General features: G+C 47.2%; 2 protein-coding genes across 2 annotated transcripts; one reads left to right on the plus strand and one right to left on the minus strand.

Moving 5' to 3' along the window:
• Nucleotides 1-203: 203 nt before the first annotated feature.
• Nucleotides 204-3,776, plus strand: LOC131259828 (RNA cytidine acetyltransferase). The gene is made up of 6 exons (XM_058261422.1): nt 204-475; nt 546-1,647; nt 1,720-2,241; nt 2,317-2,839; nt 2,923-3,478; nt 3,568-3,776. The coding sequence occupies exons 1-6, from the start codon at nt 273-275 to the stop codon at nt 3,698-3,700; spliced, it is 3,039 nt and encodes a 1,012-aa protein (XP_058117405.1). The 5' UTR covers nt 204-272; the 3' UTR covers nt 3,701-3,776.
• A 159-nt stretch (nt 3,777-3,935) lies between these two features.
• On the minus strand, nt 3,936-24,567 carry LOC131259824 (dmX-like protein 2). The gene is made up of 19 exons (XM_058261416.1): nt 24,320-24,567; nt 22,915-23,132; nt 22,685-22,830; nt 22,391-22,597; nt 20,993-22,319; nt 19,917-20,953; nt 17,887-19,847; nt 15,578-15,664; nt 14,494-14,613; nt 10,804-14,428; nt 10,597-10,713; nt 9,510-10,098; nt 9,332-9,431; nt 7,571-7,840; nt 7,429-7,498; nt 7,271-7,345; nt 7,053-7,186; nt 6,906-6,989; nt 3,936-6,823 (listed from the first exon to the last, which is right to left on the minus strand). The coding sequence occupies exons 1-19, from the start codon at nt 24,404-24,406 to the stop codon at nt 6,623-6,625; spliced, it is 10,455 nt and encodes a 3,484-aa protein (XP_058117399.1). The 5' UTR covers nt 24,407-24,567; the 3' UTR covers nt 3,936-6,622.
• Nucleotides 24,568-25,856: the final 1,289 nt, after the last annotated feature.

Below are 25,856 nucleotides of genomic sequence, written 5' to 3' on the forward strand. Positions count from 1 at the left end.
ATCTTTGTTCCAGCGGGCGGATATTGTGATTGAGAAATGGCGCCAAAAATAACGATTGCAAGGTTGCTAGAAATGCGCAGAGAGATGCACGAACATTCCCATCCTCAAATATATGCATCTTGAGCGAAACAACCAGCTTTCTGGAGTCACCCTGTATATGTCAAAACGAAAACCGCATTTGTTTTGAATTTCCACGTGAAACCGGGTAGACGTAGTGAAATTTTCAGCAGATCTTCTCGATTTATTCAGTCAGGTCAACTGGGCTACGCAAAATGGTGAAGAAAAAGATTGACAATCGCATTCGCGTAATGATCGAGAATGGCGTAAAGCTTGGCCACCGGACAATGTTCGTCGTGGTTGGCGACAAGGGTCGTGACCAAGTCCCTATACTGTACGACATCTTGACGAAGGCATCGGTCAAAGCCCGACCAACAGTGCTGTGGTGCTACAAAAACAAGGATGAAGCAATTTCAAAGTAACTATACGAAAGCATTTACTCTCGACAGTAAGATGGGTAATTATTTTTTTTTTATATTTGTTTGCAGTCATGGCAAAAAGCGTGCGAAGAAGATACAGTCGGGCAAGATCGATATCAATGAGTCCGATCTGTTCGATGCTTTCCGGGTGGCGACCACTATCCACGGCAGATACTACAAGGATACGCATACGATTTTGGGAAAGACCTACGGCGTATGTGTATTGCAGGATTTCGAAGCCCTTACGCCTAACCTACTGGCACGTACGGTTGAAACGGTCGAAGGTGGTGGGTTGATCATCTTGCTTCTCAAAACCATTTCGTCGCTGAAACAACTGTACACGATGAGCATGGATGTACACAAAAGGTACCGCACGGAGGCACACCAAAACGTTACCTGTCGGTTCAATGAACGTTTGATCCTATCCCTGGCCGACTGTTCTCGTTGTCTGCTGGTAAACGATGATTTGACCGTGCTTCCCCTGTCATCCCGCACGGCAGACGTCAAGCCACTGGATGTTTCATCAATAACGGGGGCCGGTCAGAATGAGCAGCTTTTGGAGCTTAAAGAAAGCCTAGCTGATGCTCCACCGGTGGGTCCACTGGTGAACCTGTGCCGCACGTACGATCAGGCTCGAGCGGTAGCTCAGTTCATTGATGCACTTGCTGAGAAACAGCTGAAGCCGCCAACATCGCTGACAGCGGGTCGAGGTCGAGGAAAATCGGCTGCCATGGGACTTGCAATTGCTGGTTCAATTGCATTTGGTTACGTGAACGTATACGTAACATCGCCTTCGCCGGAAAATTTGATCACGTTGTTCGAGTTTATCCTGAAAGGATTCGATGTGCTCGAATACCAGGAGCATACCGATTACACGATCATTCGTTCGACAAATCCGGATTTTAACAAGGCCATCATACGAATTAATGTAACGCGAAACAACCGGCAGACGATTCAGTACATTTCACCTACCGATGCGCACTTGTTGAACGCTGCCGATCTGCTGATAATCGACGAGGCTGCCGCTATTCCGTTGCCAATGGTGAAGGCTATGCTCGGATCGTATCTGGTTTTCATGGCTTCGACGATCAATGGCTACGAAGGAACGGGTCGTTCGCTTAGCCTTAAGCTCCTGTCGCAACTGCAGAAGGATAATAATGCCCCACCTCCGGTATGCATTTAGTTGGTCGTTAATTTAATCAGTAATTAATCTTTCCATTAAATACACTCAACTTGTTTGTAGATTAAATTGGAAGAGTCGATCCGTTACAACCCGAATGATCCGGTGGAATCGTGGCTAACGTCGCTCCTGTGTCTGGACGCCACGGTAGTGCCAAATCTTAGCTCCGGCTGTCCACCGCCGGAAAACTGTGAGCTCTATTACGTCGATCGTGACGCGCTGTTTTCCTACCACCGGGCGGCGGAAACGTTCCTGCAGCGCATCGTTTCGATTTGCGTGTCCTCGCACTACAAGAACAGCCCGAATGATCTGCAAATGCTGAGCGACGCTCCAGCGCACCATCTGTTTTGTTTGCTCGGACCGATCACCAACAAGACGCAGTTACCGGAAATTCTCGTCGTAATTCAAATCTGTCTTGAGGGCGAGATTTCATCGCATACCGTTCAAAAATCGTTAACACGAGGGTCAAAAGCGTCGGGTGATTTAATCCCTTGGAATATTACCGAGCAGTACGGCGATCGCGAGTTTCCGAAGCTGGCCGGCGCGCGCATCGTGCGCATCGCAACGCATCCCAACTATCAGAGGGTAGGAAGTATAATGTTGTTTAATGATGCAGTGCATTCAATGTTGTCGGGCAATGTCTCTCTCTCTTCCGTACAGATGGGTTACGGAAAACGTGCCTTGAAATTGCTGAAAAACTACTACGAGGGAAGATTTCCTACCATCGCTGGTAAAGATGCCGAGGACGGCGACAACGACGAAAGCAACGGCATCGAAACGATCGACGACGACGAGGTCGATCTGTTGAAAGAGACGATCGCACCACGGAGGAAAATTCCTACCCTGCTGAAAACACTCAGCGAGCGGCGTCCGGAAATTTTAGACTACATCGGAACTTCTTTCGGATTGACCGCGGAGCTGTTGCGTTTCTGGAAGTCGCAAAAGTTTGTGCCCGTGTACCTCAGCCAGAAGGAGAACGAGCTGACCGGGGAGCACTCGTGCATTATGCTATGTCCGATCAATCCGTGCATCGAGCGGCTTGAAACGAAAGAGTGGTTAAAACAGTACTATGCCGACTTCCGTCGGCGTATACTGAAGCTGCTGGGGAAATCGTTCAGTAAATTTACTACCGGATTGGCGCTCTCGCTGTTGGATAATAAAGCGGTCCATGTTGATGAAAAAGGTAAGACAATCGAACATTGTCAAGGTAAAAAATGTTAAAATTGCGTTAAAAATTAACTAATATCTTCATACCATTGCTTCTAGAGCTTACACAAAAGACGATCGATGAAGTCTTTCTTCCGCACGATATCCAGCGGTTGGAGATGTACGCCAACAGCCAGGTAGAGTATAAGCTAATCATGGATCTAACTACCGATCTGGCCTCCCTGTACTACCAAGGCAAGATGGCGGGGGCTCACATTGAATCGCTGCAAAAAGCCATCCTGCTTGGGTGCGGACTGCAGAACAAGACGATCGACAAGCTGATGGAAGAGTTCAACATGCCCAGCAACCAGGTATTGGCACGATTTTACGACTGCATGAAAAAGCTCACCGCATACATCATGCAAGTGATGGAGCGTACGATCGAAGGTTCGATGGTGAAGGAAAGCGAGCTCGATATGGGCGACGGTTTGGTGCCGTTGCGGCAGACCCTTAACCAGGAGCTGGCCGACGATGTGAAACGGCTGGAGAAGCAGCAGAAGAAGGAGCTGGCCAAGCTGAAGAAACTCGAACTCGACCAGTACGCGATAAAGGGTACGGACGAGGAATGGAACAGTGTGCTGTCGAAAACAAAATCTACAATTGTTTCCATCAAAAGGTTTGTAGATGATTTAAAAGGAGCTAAGTTCTGAATTAGAAAATTAACAATCTCATGTCGTGTGTAATTTGTTTGTTTGTTTTTTTCAGTGGAGAAAAACGACTTATCGAGGATGACGATTCGGTCGACCCATCTGGAGGGCGCAATGGTGGTGACTCGACGTTCCAAAAGAAAAAGGGCAAATTTGCTAAAAAACAAAAGTTCCACAAGAATAAAGCTTAACATGTACCAGAGGAATGAAGATATACAAAAAAAATGTATCGAAAAAACTGTGGCCGTTGTGAAAATGTAACAGGATGTTAAATAAGTCATGAATAATCATGAAAGTGTGGTGATCATGCGTATTGCATGATAACGAATAAAATTGGCGATGAGTAAATAAACATATTAACAACAGTGTATTTAAACAATACACATACATACATGATATCATGAAACTACCTGTTTGGACAAAACCATATCACATGTATACCGAACGAAAAGAAAATGGGAAATGGAACAATGTCATAGGTGTATATGATAACATTTATTGATGGTAAAATAAATAAATCAAAAGTAATAAGTAAAAATAGAGAAAATCAACACTAGAAAAACAAAAAACAATTTCCTAACATATACATAGAATATACAATACGATTTCAAACGATTCTTCCAGCCCTTTATCAGCTTTACAATAAAAAATTGTGTTCCAACTGTCTCGTTGCACTAATTGTAATGATGCATTTTTCTTTTGCTCGCTAAAATTATTGGTACGTGTTTAAACTGTCTGTGAGGAGCTGTGGAAAGGAAAAGTAGCACACTGATGCGCCTGATCTTTAAGAAACTGACGCTATTTTAAAGAAACACTAGCTCACACAAACATCTATCTTCGTTTACGAATAAAATCTTTTACAATTTCATCAGATGCGACCAACGAGACGGTTCGTGGCATATTTAACGGAATAAGGAAATCGCTTGTTGTCTATGTTACATTGCGTGGAGCCACCGGCGCGGGTTACAATTAACGAGGCGAAGGCGAAGGAATAGATGGTTCTCGCTTTGTTTTGGTTGCGTATCTATCTTACACATCAGTTAACAACAACTGTTCAATACTATTAAATCCTATGAGTGTATGTACTGTTTACTGCGCGTTGTAGCCTTGCTTACGTTACTTTATTGTGTATAGTTTCTTTTTTGTTTCGTTTAGTAGTTCGTGTTTCCGAATCGCAAATCCTTGCTAACCAGCGTCCGGCTGATCGCGATCTTTAACGAATCATTATGCTTACCCCCACAGCTGGGGACGTTTTTGCTTGTTATCATCGAACGTCAATTTAATCTTTTAAGATAAGTTTAATTACCCATGTATTTATATATTTATCATGAATAGGTTGTGTATTTCAGCTTACTAACAGTGTTCCGGAAGTTACTTTCCAAATTTTACTGTTGATCTTGGTTGATAGATGTAGGATAACAATATAGTTTTCAATTCTTAACAAGAAATACACCTTCCGGCGCCATGTATAATTTAAGCCCAACGGGTTGCATGAATATGAGAGAGTAATATTTGTTTATGGGATTGGTGTGATTGACGTGTGTAATGCTGTCTCAATTGTTTGCAATGGAATTATTCAAAAGATTATCTTTAGTTAAATTTTTATTGCATCACATCGACAGGAACCCATGGAACCATTGAAAAGCACCGTCAAAGTTTCATCAAATGAATGCACGGTTTCGATCATCAAAAACATAGTAAGGAAGACAGAAAAAAGCGGAAAGCGAAAGAAAAATAAAACGTGTAAAAACTATAAACATATAAACATCCTCAGGTGGATGAAAAATCAAAGTGAAGGAAAGATTGAGCAAATCGTTAAACCTAACAAAGACAAGCGACAGCATAATACCCAACTGGAATAAACAAATACCCTGCTTGTCGATTATTAGTTCTAACTAATCAGCCTACATGCCTCATGCATCTTTTATCTCCACTCTCCGTTGTTGACGGTACATCACGTTCTTCTTTCTTCTGTCGAATGGTAAGTACCGTCAATTATTTTTAGAACTAATACACGACCCTCATTCGATTCTTCTTCATTGCCTGCCAACTTGCCTGTGTATACTGCATTTTTTGCACTTCAGTGTTGGATTCATTTGAGTCCTATATACCAGTTTTTGATTGTACATGTCACGTGTCACGTGTTGTTTCGTGTGTGCCCGAACCCAATCCTCACAGGCTCTTAGGCACAGCGATTGCTGCTTTGCAACTGCGCCACCGGGTGCGGCGCACCGGGCATGCGCTTCATGGTGTAAGTAGTTTTTGTATGGTTCGTAGAATAAGTCCTATACGTATCAGTATTTGGTATAACATCTTCTTATCGTTAAGCATCGATACACGGGTATTGTCTGCGATGAGTTGTTTGCAAGTGTAGATTTTCTATATTATCATCATCATCATTTTCCTCATCCTCGGTGTCTTGTGTATTTACTTGTGTTACCGCAATTGATTCTTGCTGTTATCTGTCCTACATCGCTTGCTCTGTGTTGTTTAATATTATTTTATTTTCGGGGATAGTCTTACGGTTGGACTTGCTGCTGCTTGATCGATTAATCAATTGCATACAACGTTTTTCGTCCTTATAGGATGCCCATCGGCATGCACCTTTTCGTTGCAACATACACGTCGAAGCATATTTTACCTAATGTTAACATGCTTTGTTTCTATTATGTTTTAAATAACCTTAAGCAAAATAAAATAAATTTTAATATAGGCAATTTGGTTGGATACATACCGAAAACTACGTAATGATAAAAGGATCGCAAAATGAGTCTTTGAAAACATAAACAGCTTTTAAATGGGCCAATTTTACCACTTTCTTCACTTTCACCATTCGCGTTTGTCAATAGTTTGTATATATATATGGGGGTTATTTTGCGGGTTTGTAAATATTCCATTAGCCCTCTTCTCGCAATGTCTATACGCGACTATCCCTTTCAGTTCGTGTAATACTCGTAATGCATTGTGGAACTTTTCCCTAAAATTGTTACCTTTTTTTACTGTATTGCAGTCGATGACATTGCTCTACTGCACCCCTCTGCCCTCGCCGTTTCGTTTGCCAGAGCCTGTCGGTGCGAGTCTTAAACAACCGGTTGCCGGTTGGTGAACACCGCCTAGTACAGCGAATGTACGATCGATTCACGATCGGGCAGTTGGCGCACCTTCATCGATCCATCTGCCCCGCAGGAGAAAAGCCGCCCCCCTTGATCGATCTGCAGCTGCGTTACGCCCTGGCCGATGTGTTTGAAGAAGCTGCTACGCGCATGCTCCCCCATGAAGCTGTACAGCTGCGTGTGCACAGTTAATCCCCAAACCTATCGTGTGCGTGTTATATATTGCACCAATAAATTAATCAAGTACCAAATGGAGTTATAATTGCATTTCGCAAAATCATACCTTAATATCACCGTCAGCTGAACCGGTTACAAAGTGCTCCTCGTTTGGATCAATGGCCAGACATTTAATTGGGTGTTCGTGAGCCTAAGGAGAGTAATACTTCGGTCATAATTGCTACAAGAATGCACATGATGCACAATTTCTTACCTGGAACCGATGCCTGAGAACCCGTTGGCGCACGTCGAATATGTTAACATCGCCTTTTTTGCCGGCGGAAATAAGGAGCTGGTGCTGCGGTGCATACGCTAGACTAGAGGCGCCCTGGTCGTGGCAGGTAAATGCTACGGGGTAAAATACAAATAGGTAAGACAACTTGCACATTGTACACCTAGAAATGATGAACATAAAACGGCCGCATTACATACCAGACACAAGGGCTTTCTTTTGGGGCAGCAACGTGTCCCATATGGCGACATTTTTACTTTCCGAACTATGGCCCGCTGTAACGTTTAGAGCATAGGAGAATGTTAACAATATACTATCAAGATACATATGCGTTCCTCCGACGGTAAGGTAAACTGACCGGTTGCCACCAAACTGCACGACCCGAGGAATACGAAATCGGTGATTCCTTTATTATGGCATTGGTACGTCTGAAGGGAAATATAAAATTGTAGCTTAGCAATGGTTGTTTAAAAATAAGGTCGATTTCGGAGTGTACTTACGAAAAACGGACGATTGCTTTGACTAGCCAGTCCCACTTGCCAGAGACTAAGGTTACCATCACCGTCGGCAATACCGAACTTGTTACCATGCTGCGAGAAACGGCATCGTGTCACCTTGGCGAACGTTCCCGGTGAGCGTGGCGTGCAGACGACTTGCTGGTGACCCCATTCCCACATCTGCACCGAGCCATCTTGACCACCGGTCAAGTACAGGGGCATCAGCGGATGGGCACTCATTCGTTTGATGTTGTCCACCTTGTGTTTGAGGACCTTTTTTGTTGCGAAAAAGAAGTTGGGAAAATTTTCAAGATGATCAACAACTGCACTTTCTCGAAGTATCGTTAAATAGTGATGCGGATAGTCTAAACTAGCATTACACGAACAGAAAATCATATTATTACATAGCATGTGAATGGATAAACAAGAAGTTTAATGACCGACACAAAAACGCCAAGTAATACATTAGAAACGTATAAAGGTAATTAAAAAGAGAAACTTTCATTATTAAATAGGGGAATATGGAATGCATTAAAACCTGTTTATGGTAACGAACAATATCAAACAAATAAATAGTATAGGAGATGACAATCAAAGAAATCAAAGGCATTGATAAAAACATAATACAGATACACAAGTAACGAACAGCATGGAAAGGTCCAATTTAATACTTTAAACAATAGTTATCGATTTTCTAACGATCTATAGGGAATAGTATACAGAAAGATAAATGTACCGGCTTCAGTAAATGTTTCGATCGATCGATAACCAGCTTGCAGAACCGTGGACATTGACTACCGGGGAATGTGGCGCCTTTAATCTATCGTTTTGTTTGATTAAGTGTGAGTGTTGTTTATTTGTTCATTGGCGGAGAACCCAATTATATGATGTTCGTGTTGTGTTAGCATTAGTTTGAAGCGTTTATCAGAACGCAGTTTGGGACAGAAACATGTTATTTATGATCACCAGCGGACACACATTTATCCAACATACATCCACGTTATGGTATTATACAGAGAGAGCACGTAGAAAAGAGAGAGGGAGAGAGAGAAAAATGGATATTGTGAAAGAAATTGTTCTTCGGTAAAGATGGATTTGATTTGGAACCATGGGTTTCCATTTTAGTGCTGGAACTATGGTATGTTGCTCATATTACTATGAGGTAATGATTAAATATTTTGATTTGGATTGGAAATGATCTTTTGAAGCAACCTTTACTGAATCTAACATTGAAAGTGGTATTTTATAAGCAGCGATTAATAAGTTTGATCAAATTTAGTTGTATAGTGATGTATGTGGTTTTATTATTTTCCACACTGCAACTATATATAAAAATATTTTAACCTCTTCACAACCCTGCCAAGTCGAGAAAATGTCCCGCTTGCCCGAGTCAGACATGGACAAAATTGTGGAGGGGTTAAAACAAAGCTCAAATATGTACTACAAAGTATCATTTGATTATGTTGAGGAGGCAGCTACTATTATTTTATGTGTTTTTATTATTTGTGAAACTATCTTCGCATATTGGGTGAGCAAAACCATGTTCACGTTTGATGGATTGTCAATTCCGATTAATTTCACATTAAAGTCTTAGTAATAGTGATGCCAGTTACGACGTACCACAGGAAGCATTTGCTTGACTATGTATTTTAGTTGGACGAAATGGTGTGTACACACGAAAATGGCCGACAAACATTTCACAGTGTCACAGATTAAACAGGTTTGTAATTTGGCTATGGAGCTTGCCTATCGCTAGATACGTACCACTGAGGCACCACGACCGGACTGTCCCGCGATTCCCGGCTGAGGGCTAGACGGTGCACCGTAGTTTTGAGCACTGCTTATGTTCTGATTGAGAAGGTGTCTAGAAAAGAAAAATAAAATATGACAAAAATACAAAACAACGCACAAAGCAAAAGCTTTCATATGATGCAATACGTACTTATCCGTCGCCGTTTGAATGACAAGAAAGCTGCTCGACGGAAGCGATTCGATATCCCTGGACAGATTCATTATGTCCATTTCGCACTCGTCCTCCATCCAGTTGGGTGACTCCAGCAGAAGCGATATATCCATCTCCTGCACCTCCCGTGGTGTGGCCAGTGCGAGCAATCCATGATTCACCATATTGAGACAGAAGGCAGAAATCTGCTCCTGATCCTTGTGAATGATGCGCACCGGCTCTGGAATGTTGTGATGCTGCTGCTGCTGGTGGTGGCCAGCACCATTGCCTCCCCCACCGTTGTTGTTTTCATGTCCGATCGGTGTTCCGGGGTCGTTGAGCGATGCTGATACCGACCCGACAGCGCCAGTAGTGGAAGCGTCGAACGCATTGGCGGGGGACTTCTTTTTGCCAAACACGGCACGGATGAAGATCTCCTGTACCGATTCGATACGGACCAGATAGTTCCAGAGCCGTTTGGCCGGTGCCGCCGCCGAGAGACACGGGCTGAAGGGTGTATTGGACCGTTCCAACAACGACCGATATTTATGGATGGCTGGGCCTTTTGCTTCCGATTCCACGAAGCAACCTAAGGACAAGGGACAATCTTTTATAGTAAGATATCCAGTAATTTTCCACTTTAAACTTATCCCCACTAGTCTGGCCTTGTCCCACTACGGGGGTTTTTGCCACCTAAAAAATCTTGTCGTACGTTTTGGAGTTTAGTCGTATGACTTTGAACATGATGATTCTTTGAGATTCATGAAACATTCATTTAAAAAATCTTCTTCTTCTTCTTCTTCTTGGCGTAACGACCTCTTCGTCATGCCTGCCCGTTAAGGGCTTACGAGACTTTTCCCCTGTTGTACGTGGATAGTCAGTCCTCTCGTACAGGGGAGGGTCCGGTCTCGGTGGGGATTCGAACCCACGCCGTCGCGGACCCCCTTTTAAAAAAATCATGATCGTCAAAAACGAAGCAAAGAGTCATTCAGATTAATTTATTTAAATCGGAATTACACAACTCTAATTTGGTAGCATTATTTGATCATGATCAGCAAAAATACCCGGGCCATTGGGCTTTACTCACCCGGAATGTAATCGACTGAAGCTGGTCCCCGATTTTCTAGCTCTTCTTTAAGCAGATCCTGCCACGATGATAGTGAACGCAGCATTCCGTGCACTAACGGGCTGCAAACCGGCAGCTCTGAAGATTGAACAAAGTAGAAAAGAAAAATAGAGTTTGTTAACGAAGAGCCAATGATAGAACAATTCGATCCAATTCCGACCAACCTACCTTGCATTTCTATGCCCGCCACGGCAATAAACGACTGCAGCTGGTTCTGGGCAACGCGGATCAGCGCGTATCGCATAACGCACCAGGAGTACGAGTTCGGATTTGAATGCTCGGTGTTCTCCAGCCGGTGCTTCCGAGCGGCCGCCGATGCCTGCGACGCTTTGGGATCGTTGTTGAGCGGATCGGCAAAAACGTCCTCGTCCTCGTCTTCCTCGTCCAGATCGGATACCGCCGAGTCGGCCGAGTCGTACTCGTCCTCATCTGGCGCGAAGCCGCGCACGGCGGGCTTGGTGAGGAAGTACGAGACCATGGACATTTCTGGCGGCACAAACTGCTCCCGGTATGTTGGTTTGTCCTCCTTCATGTTCGATGCACCCTGCGGTCCGGCAAAGTGACCAAGCAGCTTCATGTTAAGCTTAACGCGCTGCTTGGTGAGCGAGGTAACGGCCCCCCAGACACCACTGTCGCCTTCCGAACTACCCTGCTCGAGGCTTTCTTGTTGCAGCTGTGCCTGAACGGCCGCTTGCGCTGTCTGCGAGGTGGCTTTGCGCAGCAGTTTCTTCACGCCGCCACCGAACAGCGTTGACCAAGAGCCGTCGGTAAAGTTCTGGCCGGCCAACCGGTACAGGATGTGACTGTCGCAGGTGGTTAGCGCGTACACGAACAGTGCCATGTAGGCGGCCACGAACGATTCGCACAACAGCACGTTCAGCCGGGGTGTATCTTCGTCCTTCTCTCGTGCCAGCAGCGCCCGCAGGTTCGTCACGCCCGGCCACTTGGACGGAGGCGTGCTGACCGCCAGTGGTTCGTCGGTCGAGTACTTGCGGCGCCGCTGGTGGGCAGCAGCATTTGCCATCAGGTGCGTACTCTGGCAGCTCGCGTTTAGCTTCGCGATCGTTTCCATACCGGGACTGTGGCATACCTGGCTCTGGCCGTCCAGTGTCGATGAGAACGAGAACTGCTTCACGCTGAACGTATCCGAGTCGCACAGTGACTGATAGATGCAGGCCGATAGCGCCACGGCAAGATCCCGCAGGACGAAGATACCACTCGGGAAGGTGTAGGTGCGATTCATGTGTGGTGGGGCGCGCATGTTCACCATCGTCTGCAGCATGTCGTGTGTATGGGACTGCAGGTAGCGCAGCGGATCCGCGATGACCGTCTTGTTGCCGGCCACGCACGCACTCAGCAGGGGCAGTGTGGTCGGGAATGGCAGTGGACTGAGCAGTTGCTGTTGCGTCTTCTCCTGCTGCAGCTCCTGCAGCAGCAACACAAGCTCCATACGCACCGAGGCCAACCCACCGCCGCTCGCCCCATGCAGCGAGCAGTAGCTCAGCAGCGTACGCAGCAGTGTTTCGTTGGCCTTCAACCAGCGCTTGCGCCGAGCCGCACGCTGCACCTTCGCCTCGAAGTCTTGTTTCTCCTGAATGAGAATCTCGTGCAGCGTCGGTTTGTCATGTGGGAATTTATTACCGAGCACTGGAGTGTCGCGATCAAAATTCTCCGCCGTAGTGGTCGTATCCTCGATGGCCGTGTTTTCCGAATCACCCGTACTGTAGTTGCACAGTTGCTTTAGGGCCTCTACCTCCCGCTCCAGCCACACATACAACTGATAGCGCAGCTGACCGCCGTCTACCTCGAATCCGGTCGCTAGCGTCGAGAGCTCTTCCATCAGAATTTTCAAACAAGCAATAAACTTAAGCTGCTGTGCCATAATATCGAGACTTCCAGCCCCGGACGAACCATCGTCCTCCTCTACAGCGTCCAACGGGAGACTATCTGCTTCGGGTTTTTTCTTTATCTGTATACCTCCACCATCGTCGCTGCTATCGTCGTCATCTTCCGCACCTCCGTCGTCGTCCCACACGATTTTGAACTCATCATCCAACTTGGAAGAGGCCACCGGTGCACTCCAATCCATCGCCGTACTGTTGCTGCTTGCGCCCCAGTCGAACGAACCGGCCGAGTCCTTTCCACTGTCCTTACTCCAATCGAGCGTTCCGGTAGCGATGAGCGTGCTCTGATCCTTTACCACCTCCGCACCGGCGCCGATCGGACTCTGCACGTCCGAAGCCGACCCTTCCTGCTCAATCACCTTAGTCGGAAGTTTGCTTAAAACTTCTAGTGCCAGCGCTGGGCAACCCGCCTTAAAGTGCGCGTGTGCGGTAGTGAAGTAGAGCTGCCGCTCTAGCGGAGTAATGGAATCTTCCAGCTGGATCTGTTTATCCGTCGCCAGTCCTCCACCTCCAGAGACTCCGCCGCTTGCATCGGCCCCGACCGCACCATAACTGAAGCCTGCGATTACAACCTGCGCCCGCTTCTTATCCTGCGCCGACGAGGCAATGTGTTGCCGTATCAGCAGTGGGTGCGTGCGTAGGTACACGTAGAAGTTAAACACGTTCGGATTCGTCGCATGACTAGCGTCGTGATGGGACCCACTTCCAAGGGCTGCACTTTCATCGTCAAACAGTGGATGCATGCTACCGATCTGGCTGTCGAGCAGCGTGCTCAGACTGCCACTGTAGTCCTTCAGAATCCACAGTGCCATCGAGCGCAAGAATGGATCGGGATGTGCCCTGGAGAGATCCTGATTTTCACCATTCGCGTCGCATCCCAGCACCTCTTCGAACAGAAGCCGCTTAAAGCTCGGTGGCGTCGGATCATGCTCACCTTCGTACAAACGCGTTATCACCAGTGCCAGCTGCAAATCATCCAGCTTCGTTAGGCACACCTCCAGCGCGTCACTTAGTGAGTTCGCCAACAGGAAGAACGCCACCGCGTGCTCGAACCGTTGCTTTCCCAGCAGTGCAAACGCATTCTTGAGCGCTGCCTTGCGCCACCGGTCCTCGGTGAAGTTGTTCGCGAAAAACGACGTCATCTTCTCGTCTCGCTTCGACCGGTAAAGACCCCACACGACGGACTTCTTCTTCATTGCCATGTAGTAGATGGCAGCATCGAGCGGATCCTGCTGTGCCTGGAAAGACGCCTTCGCCAGCCGCTCGATGCACTGCCGCAGGAGACTGTTGTTGCGCAGCCACCAGCCAACCCCCAGTTCTTTCAGCACGTGCCACTTGGGTTGGCCCTTTACGTACGATGGAATCAAATTTAGGAGCTCCTCCTCGCTCTCCGAGTGGAACGCCCAGACGATGTTGGCCGTGCCGACGCCCTGCTTCTGGAACGACTGGCGCTGCGAGATCGGCAGGCAGCGCAGCAGATAGTTGTAGTGTTTCATGGCGAGCAAGAACCGCAACCCACAGTCATCGAGCGAATCTGTCGACACACTCTCCGTGGTCGGGACACCGGTAAGATTTTCCTTCGCTATCGCCGTCTTGGCCGCATCGATCGCGAACCGCTCGGCGAAGTCGATATTGCACGTGGACACCGTATCGGCCAGGGCGAGCAAGTGCATCTGATCCAGCGACGACAGGCCGGGCAGGTGGGTGTGCGTCAGCAGCCTCGATAGGAGCTGCCCTTGGCGTGGGCCAAAGTGCGATAGGAAATGTTTTTCCGGTAGCGACGACCTCCGATCCGTGTGCCGATTCGTCTCACCGCCGCCACTCTCGTCATCCAGCAGATCGTCCAACGACTCGTCAGCAATGTTACTCTCGAACAGCTCATTGTAATCCTATCGAATTAAGACACGTCAAATGTTTTCTTCGATTTTTTTTGTCAGTCAATCCGTACCTTTACTTCGTCACTTTGCTGCAGATTGCTACTGGTCGATTCCTTATCGGCAGCCAAAAGTGTCCACAATGGTAGCGGAGGAATGGAGGTAATTTCCGCATAGTCCAACGTAAGTTCCTCTGGAATCTATGGCAGCATCATTATTAATTTCATGAGGACAGAACAAAATATCACATTAGACACCGTTTGTTTACCCAAAAACTCTTCTATACCGTGCTGCTCGAACACTGCCTCTACACTACTACGGGTCGCTACAAAGTAGTACTTTTGGGGTAAAAATAAATTGGGGGACAATATCGTGTTTGTGGGCAACACACGCTACACGGGTAACGTTCACAGTTACGATTGTTCTACACATTAGTGACTTGTGGTGAAAGTGTTTTTACTTTACTTTTAATCCAATGGCGCCAACGGTTGTACTAATCACAATATGGTGCGAAATGCATTTCACACATTAAGAACAACAATAGTGTAGGCTCAGATCTACGTGCTTGAGGTCGTGTAGCGATAGATAACTACCAGAACAAGTGACGCAGAGTAGAGAAAGGGAAAGGGAATAAATATGAAGTAATTTATTTGAAAAACAAAAAGATAAACACAACTTCTTAGCACAACATAATGAACGTAGTAACTGTAACAAAGGTGAGGATCAGATAAAACAAGTAATAATAACACAGATTAAGACATCCCATTGATCGTGTATAGAAACAACAAAGAAGGCATTTTGATTTCCCATTAAATTAAATCACATTGAAAAGAGAATTTTAAATATACATTTTTCCAATGTCCGAAACATTGATCAGACCACCAACAACAAACATCCATCTAAAAAATACACCCCGAGTAGAGAATAGGAAACCACAGCGGTTGGATTCGGCAAACCAAAGTCGGACCATAGAGAGATGCACTAAGCGGTAGGTAATAAACAAGCTTGTAGAACAAAGGTAAACACAGTTCGTACAATCAGAAGTACCATCGAACGGTCGAGAGCAGAGAGAAGAAAAGGGGGTATTATATATCGAGAGTCTGAGCAGCCGAAAAGTAGAATATTGTAAGCTTGAGAGAAGTAGAAATTAATTTAAAACCGCACCTGTGTCGTCGATCCTCTTGGTTCAAGAGGACTAACGGTGCCTGCCGGGCAGCTAATGGAAAGTGTGCGAGTTCTAGACCAACCACGCTGGAAACACACATATAAACAAATAAAGAAAAGATAATGGAAAGAGTTGAAAAAACAGGGAGCATAGAGGAGGTAAGTAAGCTAGATAGTAGGAAAATGATTCAATAGAAAGAATGTGCAGATAATAGTAAGAAAGATGAAATGAGTAATGAATTATATGTTCCTGATTGATCATGTCCGGATCGGTGTGACCTGTGCGTAAAGTATAAGAAGAATGTGTTTATAGAGAACTAATAATGAATTCGCCGATGAAGCTGTAGAGCAATGCTTATCATGCCAGTGATGATCATGTTGAAGCCGATGCACGTTGCACTAGATACAAATTGAGTTCAGTGAACCGTTGCAGCAAAGAGTATCCGATACCAATGCTTCTAAAGCTTTATACATACATGAATAGTATTGGATGATTTACAAGTGACTTGCTAAAATAATGTGAATGAAATGATCAGCAGACGATGCTTACGACTATCTATCTAGTTTTGCTACTTTCGTAACAGACGCTATGTGTTCCTTGCTCGGTAAGACAAGCTCGGTGCGATAAGACAAGCACGCTCGATGCAGAGATGATAAATATGTGACACTCAAAGATTAGCAACGCAATGTCAATATTAGCGACATTCACACACACACACTGTTTTTGCGGTGGGTGGTTTGAGTATAAGGTGTAAGGTGTAAGGAGGACATGGTCAGATCTTTGTATAGAAGGGACAATGCGGAAGTGACTTTTTAAATACACAGCAAATTTATAGGGAAAAAAAGTCAAAAAAGTCAATCAAGTCAATATGTGCTAGTATAATATACAGTACAGGGTGACTGCAACCGATGGTAGATAATTAGCGACCTGGTATAGCCAATTCAACCTAACTGCGCAAAACACATTGCGCCTTTATGTTATGCTTGTCGAAGTTTTAAAAACATTTGAAGTTTATTAATTTTAACATTAGCTAAAATTTTACACATACTGAGTTTGACACACTGTAGTGTTAGGTAGTTTGCTGTATGCTGTATGGATGCCAAACATTTTCAACATTTGGACTATACCTTTTAGTGTACACGGCGTCCAATATGTCCTTTTACATTTTTTCAGAGAGCCGCTACAAATTTTACACTTTTTACATATTTTCCTAACATTCTTCTGTGTTTATACAAGTCATAGACAGTTTCGTTTATTTATTAGCACTTACGGTCTATTCATAGTAAAAAGCGAAAAAGTTCCGGATTGAGAAGAAAAAAGAAAGTTTCAAAGAAGTTTACTCATACACTATGTAAAAGGATTTCCAGAATCTGAAGACATAACGTAACTTTTGTATGTAACTATTAGAAGGTACAGTAAAAATTTAATGGTTTGATAACCACCGCACATCCAACCTAAGCGTGAACGGGTGATTAAAGCCGTCATTTCGTTTCAAGATGCAAGGCAGGCCGTAAGTCTTTTCCGATGAAATCTATTTGTCCTGTATCAGTCTCAGGCTGTTCAAAATGACAGATTCTGGACTTATTAGGTCCAATGATATTCCCGACATCAATAGACAAATTAAATGATTCTAAAACTCCTCGGCGACCATAGTTTAGGGGGTATATTAAAAAATACCACTTGGGTTTTACAAAAAAAAGGCGGTAAGGTCAAGGCATTGATCATGGAAAGGTGTTTAAACTGGATGAAGTACCACACAGCTAATTAGATCCATAACAAAAAATACCAACACAATCCGACATAGTGCTACGAAATAGATGATGGTTGAATTTATATGAGGATATATTAGACACCGCGTATTCTAATCCAACGCGATTAAACAGTGGATTGTCACGGAAAATGCGCATAAAATTACAGCAGAACCGTTCGAAATTTCAACGACACCTTCTGTTTGATTCAAGAATCATCGCTAAAGCTAACCTATCTTCGATCGATGCACCTCTTTGCTGGTTATGTATCGATGATTCTTGACGAAGTAAAGGCTTGAAACAGTTTATCCTTGGATTAAATATTGCTTTCAAGTTCATTATCATTCAATAATTCAGTCTTAACTCAGTCACCCTGTGTTCACAGCACGAAGAGGAGGAGTTGTTCTCGAACATAATTTCGAGGACTTTCGACAACTTTGAGTTCCGCATATCTCATCCATACAGATAATAACCAGAGAATTTGTAGTTAGCATACAAGGAGGAGGTATGGGATTTTTGGGATATATACAGGGATGTTTCAAGGCACGGGATGGACATACCTGACGGTTAAGACTTTCTTCGTCCCCTCCACAACCGCGCACCGTGTACGAACCGCTAATGCACCTGACCAAGTGCGCCAGAATGGCCTTGACCCAGCGGATTTTGCCCGAGTTGAGCAGCTCCATCAGCTGTTTCGGGTGGTACTGGGGCAGCACGGGGCAAGCGATGCGGGACGCCTCAAACAGCCCGTAATCGGTCATGTAGTCGTGCTGGCCCGACTGCGAATGCTGCTGGTCGGCTTGGGCAGCAGCTGCCGCGGCCACCGCCCCCATGTGACCGGTGCTAGCCACTCCGCCGATCGGTTTCTTCTTCTTACCGTCCGCCGAAAGCATTTGGTTCAGATTGATCGAGCTGACCCGCGACAGTACGGGCATTGAGGACACGTTGGCCAGCCTGCGCTGAGTACTATCCTGTGCCATCGAACGCAAGTCCTCGTCCTTTAGGTTGCGCGTGTCGTACATGTCGTCGATGTCCATTTGATGATGTACGTTATATAGACTGTTGCTCTGCGGTTTCCACTGCGAGTACACGTGCATCTCCGAGTCCATGCCGGCCACGAAGATACCGTCGCGGACCCAGGAAATCTGCATCGGTAGCGGCGGCAGTCCGTCGGCCGTCGTTAGCTCGATCTGGCGCAGCTTCATCCAGCGGATCTCGTCGTTAAAGTGCGGTTGCGCAAGCGAGCTTGCCTTGCGCAGCAGTGGCCGGTTGCTCGACTGCGACTCCTTCATCGCTTTCATGTTCGATTGCGCCAGATCGCTGCACACCGGAGTGAAGAGCAGGATCTTACTGCCGACGGCCACGGTCAGAATGTGTGAACCATCCTCCTTGGAGACCCAGTCCAGCTGCACCAGATGCTTCTGCGTGATCGGACACGTGTTGCCGTGCTCGGTTATGCTCTTGCGCAATGACTGTAGCGTGCTGAAGCTCGGCACCGCCAGTAAGCCTGTGCCAGGTTTGACGGCCAACGCCTCCGGTGTGACATCACCCCCGTTGATCGATCGCGGTGAACGGGCATCGTCGTGCGACAGTGTCTGCAGCACCTGGTTGAGCCGCTGTTTCTTCTGCAGCGTGCGGTTGTCGTACAGATAGCTCAGGTCCAGATTGTGATCCACCTGGATGCGGGGCAGATGAATGTTTTTCAGGTGTATCGTGTCCTCCAGCACCCATTCGCTGCCGCCGGTGGATTCGCACTCGTAGATTGCCACGCTCAAGTTAACGAAGCGTGTCTCCGGATCGCTGCTCTTCGTTGGGCGCGTGAATGATTTGCCGTATTTGTAGGCACAAGCAATACGTCCCGAATAGGCAGCGCTGATGTGCAACAGCTGCCCATTGACGTCGATGGTGGATTCCTGATCTTTGCGAATCATTTCCCACTCGCACCACTCGTAGCGCGGAGGCGACGACGACGAGTGATCTTCCTTAGCGCTGGATGATGATTTGCGAGATGTTTTACACTTCCAGAAGCGCACCGTCGAGTCGGAGCAGGCAGTAACGATGATATAGGGTGCGAAGCAAGCCGGATAGATCGAGGATGAACTGAGGTGTCCGGCAGCAGGTGCCGCATGAATTACGTCCACCCCGTCGGGCAATGGTAGTTCCTGAGTGCACACCTTCGTGGTGGAGATATTAACGTGCGATGCTTGCTCCAGTGGAGCAGTATTCCTCGGATGGTGGCCACCCTTCGGTACGTCATCCGGTACCACCGAGGGTCGGTGGAGGTTCTCCGGATCGTCCAGGTCCTGCACCAGATTACTGTCTGGGACGTACATCATGCTGCTGCTCATTTCGTCTGCCGCTGCCGGCTGCGAGGCGATCACAATGCGCCACATGTGCAGTGTAGTGCCATTCTGGGTACGCTCCAGCACGACCAGGTAGAATGGCTGCTCAAACTGTGCATTGCGTTGCAGGTCGACCATCGCTCCCATGCCGCCGTCCATCAAACCAATGGCAGGTTTCGCTTCGGTCCCATCGGCCGCGTTCATCGCTCCCCCCGATTGAGCGCCGTTTGCAGTGGCCGTCGACGAGCTGCCTCCGAATGGATCGGCCAGCTCGCTCCGTTCGCCGGTGATCAGCTGCTCCTGGAATACGTGCAGGAACTGCGTGTTCTGCCAGTCGTGCGTAGCGTCCGCGATCGCGTCCAGCTGTATGATGCATCCCGGACGGGCCGTTGACTGCTGCGAAACGATCTTTATCTTGTCGTGCAGCGTTGGCGGCAGCAGGCCCGCATTCTCGGACGACTCGGTCGAGAGTGACATCAGTGAGTCCATTCTGCGACAGCGCCGCTCGGAGCTGGAAATTTCCGCCAGCAGTGTGCGTGCGTCAATCACCGCCTGGTACACGCGCAAGCACTCGCCGTCGCTAGCGACAAAGCAGGCCGACGGGGAGTTGCTAAGGTTACCCAACGTTGTGCTCGGCAGCAGCGTCGGTATCCAGGCAACGTTACTGAAGGCAGAAATTTCCGGCGAATTAATGCGCGCCAGCTCGCTAACACCACCCGACTGAGACAGCGGACCGACGGCGTCCACCCGCCAAAGGATCAGCTCGGAGCAGAACCCTGAGGGCACGCAAACATCCTTCGGGCGATTCATTGCCCCAGTGCGGTTACCTGGGGGAGTCTGTGCCGCGTTCCCATTGCCATTACCGTTCGGGATGTCCGGTATGTTGTGATGCGACGTAGTTAGCAGAAGTGGCAGCACCGGATGACACGTGATGTCGTTGACCCGGAACCGATGTCCAGACGCACGCGAAGCGTGCCCAATACTCAGTACCTGCGAGAACTTGCTTCGGTCGGCGAACGTCAGCTGCCAGAGGTTGAGCGTTCCATTCGAATGCTTCGTTACCATCGAGATGGTGGGCGAGGGAGGTGCCGTTAGAATGTCAGCATGTTCTAGCAATCCGCCGTCGGCGCCCGCTGCACCATCGTCCTTGTTGGCATCCGCGTCACTGCCACCATCATCACCACCGGTATGACCGCCCATCCCGAGTCCGCTCCCTTGCTCGCCAGTGTCGTCCTCGTTTGTTTCGTTTTCCTCCATCACACTCGGGAGTGACGTAACGACGTCACTCACTACGTCCAGCTGGCCACCGGCCGCTAAGTTACACTGCCCACCACTAGATGACTTTGGTCCGCGCATGATCATATCCCGGAAGCCCAGGTTTCCCCCGGTATTGTAGAGCGCCACCGTCGTTGACATCGACATGGCGTCACCCAGCGGAAATGCGGACGGTATGCGTGTGGAAAAGGACACCTGTGCCTGCCGGAACGAACCGGGATGATACTCGTCGAGCCACTCGACCACCCAGATCAGGTAGCTGCCGTCGATCGGATGAATCGAAAACAGCAAATCCGGGCTGTGATGCCAGTCGCGCAGCAGACACTCGATCTTCATGTCCAGCGAGTCCGTCACGTGCAGGTGATGATGGTTGTTACCATCGTTCGCAAGCGAATTGATCGACGTCGTGTTGGACAACGAATGATGGCTCGGTAAGCCGACGTGCGATCCAGCCCCGATCGAGTGAGAGCGATGCTGCGAATGAAGCGGTGGATGTTGTTCTTCGCTACTGTTGCTTTCCTCCTGGGAAAGCGTGCTCCGCAGCTGGCTCCTGCGATCATTGAGCGTGCCATCCTCTAGCAGCAAACTGCCGCCGGGCTCGGTGGCACCCACACCACCGCCTCCATCACTGTTGCTGCCCGAAACGTTCTGCTGGTCCTCCTTTTCGATCACCTTGCGAGTCATTTCCTGCAGGATGCCTTCCGCTTGCAGCGAAAAATGCATCTCTTTGTTGTTCAACCAGTGCAGAATGAAGTTAGGTTGCGTGGCCGGATCGGTCGTATGCATCGAGGGCACCAGTGGGATGTCGGTTTCGGCGTTGATCGATGCCGCCAGATGAAAGTGGAGCCCAGGCGTCATTCCCGTGCCGTGATAGCCGTACGAATGGAAATCGTGCACACTGTACGTCGAGGGAAGTGTCGGGATGGGCGCATTGCCAAATCCAGAGCTTGCTCCGGGTCCCCCGAACCCTGGGCCCATACCGTTTAGCCCGTTCGCGCCACCGGTACCACTGTGTTTCGCGTGGCGGCGGATGTGGAAGCACGTTTTCATGTGCTTCAGGCGCTGCATAAACCGATGCTTGTGACGATGGGTACGAAACTTTGGATTCTGCGAAGCGAGCGGATCGAACTGGTTCATGTTTACCAACCCATCGTCCGGTAGCACCGTTTCCACCCAGATGCGGCAGATGTTATCCAGACACGATGTGACCAGCATATTAGATACCGATCCCTTCGGCATGTATTTGCTAGTCTTGCGCCACGACAGGTGGGTGACCGCGCGCGGATGGGCAACGTACACGAAACCATAGCTGACTTCCGGTGCACCGATGAAACTCTGCGATTGCGACTGGTCGAAGCTTTTGTTGGGGAATAGAACTGGAAGGAGCATATTTATGAATCATTTATCTTTTTTTTTAACAAAGCATGACAGTATGAACGATACTCACTGTGCTTGTTCTCGTACCAAACTTTTACCAATCGATCACTTTTACCGGACGTAGCGAACAACGTGCCGTCCGGACTGAACGCCATATGGTGGACCGGCGTCGCTGTATGACACTTCCAAACGCAATCCCATGAGTTGCTGTCAGCTTCCTCCTCGCCGGTGGGCGTTTTCGGATCGCGATCAGATCCACCGATTTCAAACTTGACCGCTGGGGAAATGGGAATGGATGTGCGTGTTTGATAAAACTCGTCTTCGCCGAGGATGGTTACGTAAAAACAACGTCCAGGTTACTTACAGCTTGGTTCGTCATCGTCCTGTTTGGAAAGCCGCTCGTGCCAAAGTTGCAACACCGTTCCACCGGTCAACAGGCGCGTTCCCTCGAGGTTCCACGAGAGGGAGCTTATATGGGAGGATGCTTGCAAGCTCCCGGTCTGAACCCACCTGTAAATACAAAATTCCGTCAGTCACACAAGCTCAACAATTTTGGGCTTTCCGTTAGAGAAAGGGTTTATTTTTTTTGTTTACTTGTACTCTAAGCCATGCGTCGAGGCTCGGTCCGTGTGGATCAGTGGCGTCGGTTCGAAGATGCACACTTTATCCTCATATGCGGCTGCTATCTTTCCGGTGTCGGTGCTTGCATCTAGGGCCGAAATGCGAATATAGTTATGCACGGCTCCCGGGATGATTTGCACGCGTTCGAAGTTGCTTGCAAGTACCACGATGTTACATCCTGCTGCGTATGCCTACAAAGGGAATACAATCAAAGTTAGTTCTACATCTGGTAGCATCGGATGGATATAAACTAGAAGGATTTTTTTTCTTCTTCCACCATGCAAAGTGGCACAACAAACATCTTGTACAGTACATGTAAACGAGATGAACAAACAAAATGTGGAAGCCGCCCACGGTTCCAAATAAGAACATTGCAAACGAACTGGCGACACTTATCAGCATTGTCGCAATTCACAAATACGAACGTTGTTCAAGATGTGTACACAAACAACAATGATTCACGTGCGGTACTTATTTTGATCTATTTTTGAGCCCTGGCTTTTCTCCCAGAGATATTCCTAATTGTACTGAAACGCTTCCAGGGCATTCATCTGCATGGTTCGCATGAGTGTTTCAAGGAATAAAAAAAGGAAACAGGTCTAATCAAACTGATCGCGAGACTGATATCATCATACAGATAGCAGTATCTATTCCTCCTCTGATTGTCCTCCCCAACTCTGCCGCAATCAATCGAATCATGTGTTGATAGTTGATTCGCGTCAAAAAAGGCTCAAAGAAAAGATGTGCGCGTGTGCGTGCATACACATATTGATGAAATATTGAACGCGAGAGTGAGAGAATGCCAGGCGATGAGAGCATACAAGCGAGAGAGTGAAAAATTATCAGTCAAGTGACTATCAAACGTCACCGTTTTTCCATGTTTCGATTACTTTACAATTTCAATGGAAAAGAGGGTGTTATTTGGCACTGGCAATTTTCACTGGCAGCTGACACAATTACAATGCTCAATCGCGTTACCAGCGATCGAGAAATCATGCATAGTTTCAGAATATTCTAACGAAAACTTCAGGAAAAGAAAAAAATCACCAAAGGGATTCCTCTGGGTACATAGTGGTTGCACAAAAGCTAATCCCTATCCGCAATGGGGTCCCAGGTACAACAATCGTATCGTGAAACGTAGTTACGTATTTGCATTTGCACAGCTTTTATATTATATGCAGATAGCATGCAATGCTCATTTTGTGGAGCGGGCTTATTTTTCCAGCACCAGGAGGTGAAAAGCCACAAAGTGAGGGTCACATAAGAATGCAATATCGCTTCAGTGATGCATCCAGAACGCAAGCTAAAACGGCAGGCCCATTGTACCGAGATTACGGGAATTCTACGTGCAAATGAAAACGAATAGAATAAGACGTACTGTGAATGGAACTCCCTCGACAGAACCGACAGCAAAACAACGATCGCCAGCATTGCAAGCACCACTCAGAATTTGATGACAATTCATTGTGATCTTTGGGTTGAAACTAACAACGACGATGCATATTTAGCAGTCCAAGTTTTTCGCCCACAATGGCATCGTTAGTAGCACAAATAACAAAAAAACCACTCTTGTCCGCAGGATAGAACTGTACGGTCGATTTTTACACATCCACAGAGACGCGGACGACGAGCAACTTTTTCCTTCTCGCCTCTTTTCACTTTGCGAATGACTTTGACAAGTTCAGCAAATAGGACAAGGTGGGTAGAACTACCAAGTGGAACCAATCATTGTACGCTGACAGTTCGCTGGCAGGGTGACGTTTGGTTCTAATGAGTTTTAAAACATTGAATTTAAATCGGTGAAAACTAGACAAAAAAGTGTACTTTTAGCTTGGTGTAACTAACATACAAATGGTCTTGGCGACAGAGCAATGTAGGCAAATACGATTCAGGTTTACAGTTGATGGAGACAACACTATTTTGCCGAATTTCTTGCAGTTTATGTATCCTAGATCCCAACGAACCCCAAAAGTGACGATGAGAGAGTAGCAATTTCCTCCCTAGGAGGAGTTAGTACAGTTCTATTTCGGCAGCGCATCAGAGCGGATCGTTAGCAGTGTACGGGGGTCCTGAAATAGTTAGCGAAAAGTAAGGTTATATCTCGGTGCGGCCGAGCTGGAGCTCAAGTCAGATAAATCTTAGCTGCCGCACATCTCGTGCTGTTTGAGTCAATCAATTTGACAAACGGAAGAAATTACCCCTCCCGTAGACGACAGGTGGACATATGGCTTTTATAGCTGGTCCTAAAGGAAGAGCCCCTTCATAGGAGCTCGGACAGAGTCGGTACGCCTCTGATTACGAGTGAGGAAACAAATTGTTCGACTTACCGTAGGAGGATATACGCCGACTCGCATAATAGAAGAAGAAGAAGAAGAGGAGGAGTTAGTAGCCTAAGTGTACTGTCACAATAGCCAACACTTGGATGTTGTGCATCGTAGTTCCATGATTAAGTATCACCATAGCACGTTTAAATTTAGTATATTTTTCAACATAGCGTAACGAACAAAACGTGGTGTAACTAACAGAAAGTAAAAAGTAAACAAACCGCCACTTTGACTCAAAATATCCAGACCACACCAAAAAGAAGTAAGGCATGCCGTTTTTTAGGAAGGAATTTCGGGAGGAACCATCGGGACTCACAACCTGTATGTTTGCTCTAATAACAATGGTCTTCGCTGCATTAACTTCGCAGCCTCCCACGGAATGGTTATCCGAGGGATCTTCTTTCCTCACAAGGATATCAAAATCGACCACATGCTTATTGACGGTCATTTTTTCTCGGGCATCACAAACATTCACAGCTATCGGCAGCCTAATATGAGTTCGGACCACTATCTACTCGGTGTTTGCATGTGGTCAAAACTAGCGATGATCTACAAACCCCGGGTCGCTAGAGCGCACCGCTTTAACATCGC

Source organism: Anopheles coustani, chromosome 3 (assembly GCF_943734705.1).
Source record: "Anopheles coustani chromosome 3, idAnoCousDA_361_x.2, whole genome shotgun sequence".
Taxonomy (NCBI): Eukaryota; Metazoa; Arthropoda; class Insecta; order Diptera; family Culicidae; genus Anopheles; species Anopheles coustani.